The sequence below is a fragment of the Formica exsecta genome, unplaced genomic scaffold, assembly GCF_003651465.1.
Source record: "Formica exsecta isolate Colony F162 unplaced genomic scaffold, ASM365146v1 scaffold365, whole genome shotgun sequence".
Classification (NCBI taxonomy): domain Eukaryota; kingdom Metazoa; phylum Arthropoda; class Insecta; order Hymenoptera; family Formicidae; genus Formica; species Formica exsecta.
The window spans coordinates 983192-994423 of record NW_021850897.1 but is presented as its reverse complement, the minus strand read 5'-3'; the positions used below and the strand labels follow the sequence as shown (position 1 = coordinate 994423).

Sequence of the window (11232 nt, the reverse complement as noted above, 5' to 3'; positions counted from 1 at the left end):
CTTCCGATCGCCCTCGATTCGACTGGCGCACGTGCAGTCGCGCGATTACTTCACGACTAATAGCGCGTAGAACTCGCGCGTGTACGCGTTTCCGGTGCGACGTGAGTCCGCGAACCCGGCGCGGTAGGTAGGTTCCCCGCAAAGAGAGAACCTCGATCTCCCAGTCGCGACTAGACCGAATGGATGCTAAGCAAGCTGTATTACCCGATCGCTTCCTTGCATACAAAGCAGTCATCGCCGGAAGTGCGTCACGCACGGCAATATAGATTCCACGCGTAGACCGCTGTTGTCAACCCGGCTCGTCGCTTCGCCTTTAGAGGAACACGGTCCCTCCCCTGCCCCTCGCCGATACGTATGTGTGTTCGCTTGTTATGTATATTTATTTTTCCGGGGGAGGGGGCGGGGAAGGGAGCGCAAACGCAATCACATGTCGGCAAAAATTTATCAAGAGCCTCGATCGATGGCATTGACGTAAAGTGCGCTGCGAATTGAATCTTTATCAAGCTTGTTATGACAAACGTCGCATTTCGTCCGTAGATATTAACGTGAGAGATAAACGCTCCGAGCGCGACGTCAAATTTCTCGGGTCCTATCGACCGTTCTTTCCCTCGAAATAGCGCTTCATCAGTCGTCTGCATTTGTCATGGCATCAAAGTGAATCAACTGCGATATATTCCCTATATAAATACTCGTAGAAACATTTTAAGAGCACGTTCGAGGGCGAGTTTAATAAATTATTTACTAATAATATACTAACAATTTTTAAATAATTAATAACAAAAGATATTTATTAATAATTTTTATAGTCATCGAGATACGGTCAACAGTCGTATACGTGTTATCGGGACTCGTCGAATGGAGATGAGATACGTGAAAAATTATCAGAACTTCTCGAAAATCAGCGTAAAAGCAGACAAGGATCTCGGAAACGCAGGCTAATTAATCGATATCCGGGCTCTGAGCGATCAATCGATTTCGCGCTCAGCGTGTCGTTCGGCTTCTCCGAATTTTAATCTTCGTCGTCGCAGTGTCCAATCGTATTTATCAAACGAGACCTTTCACCGGTCGCGTCACCGTGACACATGCTGCGACCGATCCCGAGCGCACGCGAGGAAAAAGTGCCGTGGCGACAGTCTCGGGTCAGTTGAGCGCTAATTTATTGGAATGTTTATGTGTTTCTCTCGCCGTCTTATCTCGCCGTGCACGGAGAGTTTATATCGTAGAGAGGAGGAGAAGAAGGAAGAGGGCATGTATATAAACCTGATCATGTCTCTCGCTCGCGATGGAAAAACGCATTAAAATGCGTCATTGAAAATATATATATACACACACGCAGTATTACGGGGAGATTACGGGGTTAATTAAGATTTGTTCTCGTTCGAACGATCTCGTAAGCTCTTGCGAGAAACACTTCGCGAGTAAACTTCATTTGTAAAACATTGTTTCGGCGACATTAAAACAGTAATCGCGTCGCGTCAACTCTCTATAAGATTTCAACGTCGAGAAGATAAATAAAATTATAGTATGGCACTTTCTTCATATCTCTCGCGAGGATCTTTCGGGGAATTCTTATCAATTTATAAAAGCCACCCTCACAATGCGACGCGCGTGATGGTTATTTCGCTCGAGCTACTTTCACCCTTCATGTGAATAGACTTTCCTGACAGACTTGATATTGCGGGTGCTATCTATAAGTCGATGGATATAGATAATGTCGGTCTCTTTCAGCAATTATATAGTAAAACAGTTTTCAACGAAAATAAAAAATTCTTGGCTTATTTGTATTGAGATGCAATCGCTTAATTAAATAGCTATTCCTTATCACGCGCGAAACCCTCAACACTCGTAATTGGACGATGATACATTAATACACTAATTCGGAAAAAATATGGTTACACAAGACTTACCCGTTGAAGGGATAACTCGCGAAAGCAGCGTCATAAGGGTGATACACCGAAGGATAAGGCCACGCTGCCGCAGCTCCGGCGCCGAGATTTTCTTTGAGATCCAGACCAGCAGGCTGTAACAACATAAACGAATAAACATTTGAATATTCAATTCTGCGATCGTTCGATATAACGGAAAAGGTACAAGAAAAGAAGTTAAATAAAAAACAGTAATTAGCGATCAATTAGCGGTATCGATGAAAGCGCAAATCGCATTCACACATACATACACAAATGCTCGTTTTTATAATTACAATAAATATATCGAATATAAATATCGAAAGAATCGGTTAAGCATAGCTCGATCGCAGAAAATAAGACGGATTGCTATATCTTACAGCGTTTTTATACACTCTAAATTATTACATAAAAACATCATCGTAGACACGTGATATCGAGAAGTGCATTTTTTTTATACCATCCAGTTTTCTCAGAATAATATATTCTGTATCAATACACATGCGCACACGCAAGTGACATCGTGACAATTTTTACAGAGCAATCGCGGATTTGCATGCGTCATGCGGATTTATTCATCGGAGAGTTTGCACGTGCGCACATTCGCCGATCATTAATTATCGCGATTTTTGAAATGAAATCGCGCAGAATGCGGTTAATTGCCCGAGAGAGATCCATTTTTAGGAACGCGAGCGTCGCAATTAGTCCATATCGCCGCGCAGTTCGGTCCGATCTCCCGATTGAATCGACCGCGATGATGAAAGAATAGCTGGCACAGCGCTGATAGTAATAATTAGGATCGATGTGTGTGGGCTCTCTTGTTTGCTTCTCTAACCTCGCGACCTCGATTATACGACAGGAGATGGTTGCTATTAAATTTCTGCCATATTTCATTTAGCGGTGATATAATAGGCTTATAAAAAACCACTGTTCCTCTCTCTCTTTCTCTAATTACGCGCACGTATCATATATATAATAATATTTTAATTATATTTATACTAATCTTTATTAATATGAGAAGGAAAGATAAAATGAACAAACGAGAGATACTCGGATCGTTTGATGCTTTTCGAAAAATTGATCCTGACATGAGTTAAACGCGATGCAAATTTGCAGAATCACGATCGAAATAATTACTACGAGCGGAAGCAATCGTTTTTGGTAAAAAATGATACTTGATGGCTTTATGCGGAGGATTATCATAAACGTTGCTTATACGAAACTCACAAGCTGTACAATCTGCTGCCTCGTTACGAGCAGACACTACGCTATACACTCGCCCCTTAAGCTCGATCATAAAGAGTGACGATAACAGCACTCTGATGATCTCGGCTTCACAGCACACGACAGGACGAATCTATAAATTTGCTATTTTCTTCAGCGACAAAGGTAGGGACACGCGCTTCTTCTGGATTCTGTATCGATGTCGCGAATCAACAATAGAGAAGCAATGAAGTAAAAGGAAAAATCGACGTGAGTTTGCAAAAAAAAAAATCCAAATCGGTTCATCTCCTAAATAAACACGAGCACTTGGCGCGAGCGTTCGAACCGAGAATCGTGAATATAAAGGTTCGAGATTTAATCCGCGCGCTCGGTGATACAGAAATATAGAGAAGTTCGCAATGCGGGATTTAATCCGCGCGATAAAAATTTTACGGGCAAATATAATGCCGCTACTATTGCCGACTCGGCGTTTATCGATATTGGAGAACCGCATCGAACCGTTTCGACGGTAGCATGTAGGAACGCGGAAGCGAAGATAGAAGCCTCGCATCCCGACGTTCCAACGGATTCGACTTCGTTCAGACATTAACCTCTTGCACTTTACGTCGAATGCGAGTAGAATCCCGAAAACCTCATGTTGCAACTCCTCTTTTATCCGGATATAAAGAAACTTATATAGACAGCGTGTACAAGAACGTGACATTTACATAAGGAATATGGCGTAAAAATATTAATATAATAATTACACAGAAACCAATAAACCGTTTCTCGCGATACTTACTTGATATTATTTTAATTATGAATGTGAAAGCGTTTAAAGCAGAAATTATTCTCTTCTTCTTACACGTGGACAAATATTCGAAATATGCACCGTGTCATATATTTATCTATCATTACACTTTAAAACTTCTAAATATGCTGTTGAGCATTTTATCCGACACTTTGCTATCCACTATACAAGTGAATGCGAACAAGTGAAATTCATTTGCTGCATTACTATCTACGAGAAATTAAGTTGGATAATGGAAAATTTTCCCAATTATACAATTATCTCGACTATTTGCTAGCATCGTTATACTGGAATTTCTGTTCGCAAATATTTAAACATATGATATGGCGAACGAACAAGACGAGAGAGAGCTACATCATAAATACGTTACATTATGAGAGATATTTGCTAATCTCGTTTTTAGCTGTTTTATTAATGCTGCGCATACATGTAGAATTAGCTCACACACAAGGATATAGAATTCAGAAAGTTTCCGGGTACATTATCATCGATGATATCGTAAAAATCACGATACTCTTAGCTTCACGAATTACTTTAGTCGTGCAGCGATATTATCTGTCTCAGGCTTGTCGACATACCGCTCTCTACACCGCCAAGGAATTCTGGAGACCAAGTTGCACCCCGATGCAACAAAATATTGTTACGGTCGAATCGAACGCTTTATCACTTATCGCAATTGAATTATAAAAAAGACATACATCTTGGACATATAAAAAATTACATGTGAACATGAAAAATATTTTTCCTCATCTGGAAAAAGGTATCTGGATATCTGGATAAAATTGCTTCATCTTCTCTTTATTTCGATTATTAAAATATTTTCATTTTTATCTTAGATTATTATCTTCTTTAAATTATTTAAAATAATATTTAATGAGTTTAATTTACATCAGTGTAAACGTATTTTTATAGAATTTTAATTATATATATCTTAATGTAGAAAAAATTCTTAATAAGCTCTTTATTTTTCATCTATCATACTTTCATCTGGATATACTTTATTTTATCTTCATCATAGACGATTTCGAGATTATTTAAGCGGAAATGAAATATTAGAACAACATCCTCTATGCTTATAATCATAGAAAGAAATAAAATAGCCGGATCTCGTAGAGTGAATGATTTCGCGTAGTCTCGTGGCTCTCGTTTCGACTTTTTTTTTAACCGTAAAAAATTCGATAAAACGAATCAACTCACCGTAGGCGTGTAAAAGGGCGCCTGTTCGGCACCCAGGCTGGGAAAGTACGCGGCCATGCCCTCGGAGGCCGCGGCCGCGGCTGCGGCCGCGTACGGCGCGCTGTACATGGAGAGCGCGGCCGTGGGTAGACCACCTAGACGCTGATAGCCGCCTAGCAGCTCGTACTGGCACGAGCAGACGGTCTGGCCCGTCAACGGATCCGTGAAGATGGGCCGGCCGGTGTCGCAGCATCTGGCCGCGGCAGGGCCGCCGGCCGACGGCGGCGGGTGACCTTGAGAAGGGCTGACCGAGGCGGTGGGACTGCCGGACGGTCTCACGATCGCGCTCGTCACCGCCATCCTCGCTTGCGACAGAGCGGCTACGTCCAGGGGATGATTCGTCGTCGTACCGGCGGCTACGCTGCTCACCAGAGACGTTCCGCCCGCGTTTAAGATCGCGACCGTCGGCGGCGAGGCCGAGGACGACGCCAACGACGAGCTCACTGTCACAGGGCACTGTAAAACAAACAGAGAATTTTGATCAGTATATATGCAATGTAGATTTTGTTTTCTTCTAGCTATATTTAATAGAATTGAACTATGTCAAAGCTTTTTCACAAACTTTTATCTCACATTAAATTAATCACATCTTATTACATTAAAATACAAATTTTATCTTAAATAAATAAATTGACAATTTAATCAAACTTTTCTGAATATTCTTTCTTTTAATTAAAATTAGAATTAAATATTAAATATTATAATAATAAACTTTCTAATTAAAATTAGATATAGTAATATTTTTTTAAGACTAAACTCCTGCGAAATTATATGCATCTCGTTAGATACATTGGCATTTCGATGTATCAAAATATCGACAAAGTGTTAGGACGCAGCTGGCATGTCATAAGACAGCCAAAAACCATTCCCGTTATGCACTTTGAAAAGGTGAACGCGATCGCGCAACCATCAGGCCCTCCCTCCCCCTTCACCCTTTTATTTCCACAGCTAAATCGAAAATCTACGGGCCCCGAGCGGCATAATGCCGGCGGGCCTCATTAATTCCATATCAAACACTACGGCTAAATAGATTAGCGGGTTGAGTGCCTTTCGCGCCCGGGAACCTAAACAAACCCTCCGTGAAATATCCCTACCCCGGATGAGACGCTCCGCTCCCCGCGATTGTTCCAACCATCCATCCATCCATCCATCCATCCATCCGTTGCCTCGTTTCGGCGGCCCCAAACATATTGTCGAAACCCCCGTATGCATTGTGTCGGGGCGAAAAACCCATGCGCGATGCGCATTATGGCGTCGGGAGAGAAAGAGAGAGACGGAGTCGCGTTAATGCGTGTCCTCGATGCGTCTCGTCGATGTTTCGAGGGCCAACTGTCGCACGATGGTCAAACGCGTGTGTGCGTGTCTACGGTAAATAACGTATCTCCGCCACGTTTCGATCCGCAGGCACGACCAGGCATTTCGATCGGCGATAAAGCTAATATAAAGTAGCTCCATTATAGAATTTCTAGCCAATAAAGAGGAGAGAGAGAGTGTCTTAAAATGATAATATCCAGTCTCGCGTCGGCGAGTTTGTTTAAATGACGAAAAAATATTGTCGATGAAAGCGTAATTTTGCGAAAAAAAAGAAACCTTCGATTTAACAAAAAATACGATCGACATTCGCTTAAAGGCGAAAGAACCGGTCCCTTCGCATAACCATACATCGACCATTCTCCCTCTCTCTCTCTCTCTCTTTCTTTCTCTCTGTCTCCCCAGAAATCGTAAGATTCCGGGGAGTTCGAGGGAAAAGCCGGCAATGGCAAGAATGCGCTCCGGGACTCCGGATCGGGCAAAGGGTTAAACGACGAAGCGTGTTGGCGAGTGTCCGCGACCACGGGTCATAATTCAGTCCTAGTATCCGAGAGAGGAAGCCAGGCGCGGCGGAGCCGGGAGTTACTGGATGCGATCGCATCGAAGCACCGCTTGCCAACCGTGCAAGCCCAAGCGGCGCAACTATATCACCTCTGCGAGGTGTCGCGCAGTCGTGCTTCATGGCGTTGCTTTCTTTCTTCGCAGACAAAACCTTGTAATTTTTTTTATCAGATTTGTAAAGTGATAGAATATAGAAATATCGCATGTTTTAAAGAGAAATCATTATTGGAGTAAAACCAATCTCAGTTTTTCTACTATTTTTAATTTCCGACACTTGACGATTATTATTCCGTAACAATTTTATTATTAAAACTATATAATTGATATTATATGTGAAACATTTACCAAATATTGTCTAATTTATCAAAGAAATGTTATCAAAAATTAATTAAAAGATACGAGAAAAAATATACATGAGAGTTTTGCATTTAGGCACCACTGGTTGTCGCTGTCTCCTTTAAAGTATAGCGATCGAAAGAGTATTACGTGGCGCGATTTCGCATCTCGTGGATATATCTCCTGGCGAAAGAACGCATCGCGAATTAATAATTTGATAACGGTATTGATTTTTCGTTCTTCCCATTTACCGAAACTATGAAGTGAATTACATTCGTTACGATCACGCATTGATCAATCATTCTTACGATTAAACACAGACATCAAGATCGTGGAAATAAGCAAGGAGCCAAGGTTCACTCTCGCGTATCTATACGAAATATTTTTTTACGTTTTATACGAAAGTTTCGCGTGCCGTTCAGGGCGGTTCTTATCATTCCCCGCACGCCAGCCATTCGTTAAAACTAAAATTGTATCATTCGCGTATCGCGTTCGGATTAATATTTATGGATATTTTAGGGGAAAGGCAGAGTGATATCAAGCGTCGACTGGAAAATAATCGACTCGATTTCGTCGGATCTCGTTAATATAATATTCGGGCGTTAATATGAGCGAAAGGGTCGCTCTCTCTAAGTGTAATTATACGTTACTTACCGCTCGAATCGGTGTAAACCTTCGCGCAAACATCCGTTACTCGATACGTATACTATAAAAAAACCGGTTGGCGATAAAACCGGCGAGGAGTCGTTGCGAGCTACCTGCCGAGAGGCGGGAATTCATCGTCGGCGAACGTACATGGATATCTGAACATCGTTGGCGCACCGGCACTTAGTGTCGGGTGACACCTTCGAGGAGTTTGTGCGAAAAGTTATCTCAACGAGTCGACCAATGGACGTTGTGTCGTTCAGGTACACTCGGATATACCTGACGAGCCGCTCGCGAAAAACCGATATTGCGCTGCGAGGTCGATGATCGATGGATCGTCATCTCCAGCCTGGGAAAAAGGGAAAACTGGATGTCCTCGGATTAAAGCGGTCGTAAATGGAGAAGGGGTACCCGTCGAGCGATATACTATAAAGACCAGAGTACTCGACAGCACCTGGTACACGCATCTTACGATTACGCGTCGACGTAGGAACAAATAACGACGCGATTCGATCGCGAAAAGCGATGATAAGAAAACATTCGTTGTAAAAACATCCCTCGGCAATACAGAAGACTAGGGAATGACGAGTTGACATTTTCTAGAAGATATTTGTAGTTAAACATAAAACTTGAAAATTTTCCAATACAAGTGAATTTTTGTTCGTGTGACACACGATAAATATGGGAATAATTCATATTGAAAAATATCAATATTCAAGCGATATTCGGAGAAAAATTTAAACGACAAACATATTTTGCATAATATGATTATTGTGAATCAAGCATCGTGATATCCGAAGCTCGTACCATTTTTCGCGTTTTGATTAAACTGTGACATAAGGCGGGCGACGGGAAAATTTATTCAAGTAAAACTCGAGAGATACTATCACGCGAGCGCCGATAAACGAATAGAAGCCCAGATTGACGACGAGCGGTTACGACGATGTTCCGGGTGTCAGATAGAAAAGCGCTTGTAAAAAGAAGGCGGATAGCGGAGGTACGTCGAATTGGAAACGTACGACGGACCTCCGCAGAGCGACTGCACTTCCAGGATTTATAGGCCATTCGGAAGAGAATCGGTTATCCTGTGGACACAGATGCGCCGGTGTTTGCGCGCCGGGCATTTGTCACGCGTGTCCCGCGAGCGAAAAGGGACCGATCCGATCCTCTTTATGCGTGCCGATGATGCCCTCTTTGCAACGAGGCCCAGCCAAGTCAATATTGACTCCAAGCCAGATTGATGGACCTTCCTCGCCTGTGTGTTTAGGCCTCGCAGCACTCACTTATGTTCCCACCCCGCACGACTCGCCTATTCATATTTCTCTTCTTTCCTCCCCTTCCTCCCCCTCTCTCTCTTTCCTCTCTCTATTTGCTAAATGTTACATTCGAAAAAACGTGAAAATTCTTCGCTAATTCCACGCAGTCACATAGAATGAATGCATATATTTCTCAAACTCGAGATCGAATCCGATCGACGAATCAAATCTTCTTATATAGATGGAGAGAATTTGCAGCTTAGTGCGTGTGGTTGATTAGAGATTAGTCATGAAAATTAATAAAATAATGCTGTAATAAAAATATGCCTAATGATTAAAAATAAAAAGAAGTTAAACAAAATGATTCAAAATGTATAGAAAATAAAACTAATTACAAACGTCATGAATGTAACAAAACTAATTTAACATCTTTTATAAATGCGAATTGCAACGAGCCTTATATAAACTTTGCAGAAAAACGTTCGAAAATATCTACGCCAGTCAAGTTTTAATCAACAGTATAATTTAAAAATGTATGTAATTCCTCTTATTTCTGGAAATCAGTTATTCTTGCAAATTCAATTTCTAATATTTCACAAACTCGGGATCGAATCCAATGGATGAATCAAATCTTACACAGATTGAGAAAACTTAAAGCTTGATATGTATGGTTGATTAGAGGCTAGTCATGGAAATTAATAAACTGATACTATAATAAAAATATGTCTGATGATTAAAAATAAAAAGAAGTTAAACAAAATTATTCAAAATACATATATATATATATAGAAAATAAAACTAATTAGAAACGTCGCGACTGTACAAAACAGATTAAACATCTTCTATGAATACGAATTGCAACGAGCTGCATAAATTTTTCAAAAAAACGTTCGAAAATACCTGTGCGAGTTTTAACTAATAGTATAATTTAAAAATATAATGATTCCCCTTATTTCTGGAAATCACTTATTCTTGCAAATTTAATTTCTAATATTTCTCAAACTGGAGATCGAATCCGATGGATGAATCAAATCTTACACAGATTAAAAGAACTTGCAGCTTACAATTAGTGCGTGTGGTTGATTAGAGACTAGTCGTGACAATTAATAGACTAATCCTAAATTAAAAATATGTCTAATGACTAAAAATAAAAGAAAATTAAACGAAACGCTCCAAAACGTGTATAAAATAAAACTAATTAGAAACGTCGCGACTGTACAAAACAAATTAAACATCTTTCATGAATGCGAATTGCAACGAGCCGCATAAACTTTTCAGAAAAAAGTTCGAAAATAACTGTGAGAGTCACATTTTAACCAACAGTATAATTTAAAAATATAATAATTCCTCTTATTTCCGGAAATCAATTATTCTTGCAAGTTCAATTTCGCCTAACAAAAAATCAATACACTCTTCCAGTTATATCCCGTATCAAATAAAAGTTATATGTCCCCCGTATAAATAACAATTATTTTCCTAATTAATTAATGCGCTCATTCTTATCTATTATTTCGCGAGAGCGCAGAGAATAAATTTATACTCCCTCGCTATATAATCGTAACCGCGATCGGGCGTCGATCTATGAAATCGCATTTCGCGCAAAGTATCATCGATAATTTGATATCGCGCGCGATATGCAGCTAAATTAATTAATTCCTCCCTGCTAATCGCTTACGGTCACACTCCCATGCCTCCGAGGGGAGCAAAACGCGGTGTTATCGTTGGCGTGATCACCCATGAGGGGGATAGCCCGTACAATCGTATCATTTGTGGGGGAGGAGAGAGAGAGAGAGAGAGGGACCTCTCGCTCGCACCGGTGGCGATACAATAGCGTTACGTACGTACGTACGCGCGTATATTCGGTTTAACATTGTGACGAACGAACACATGCACCACACACATGAGTAGGGCGATACTATACTTTCGCCCGCGTCGGCGTAATCGCATTCTCGTCGACGATGCTTACGGA

The 11232-nt window shown here is 41.1% G+C and overlaps 1 protein-coding gene across 1 annotated transcript in view; it reads right to left on the bottom strand.

The window, feature by feature from the left end:
• Window positions 1-11232, bottom strand: part of LOC115239182 (iroquois-class homeodomain protein IRX-6) — a 30753-nt gene that overhangs the window by 12989 nt on the left and 6532 nt on the right. Inside the window, exons 2-3 of the mRNA XM_029813557.1 lie at window positions 5116-5610; window positions 1908-2020 (exon numbers count right to left, since the gene is read on the bottom strand). Of these exons, the coding sequence (XP_029669417.1) occupies window positions 1908-2020; window positions 5116-5610 (608 nt within the window). The remainder of the gene's footprint in view (window positions 1-1907; window positions 2021-5115; window positions 5611-11232) is intronic.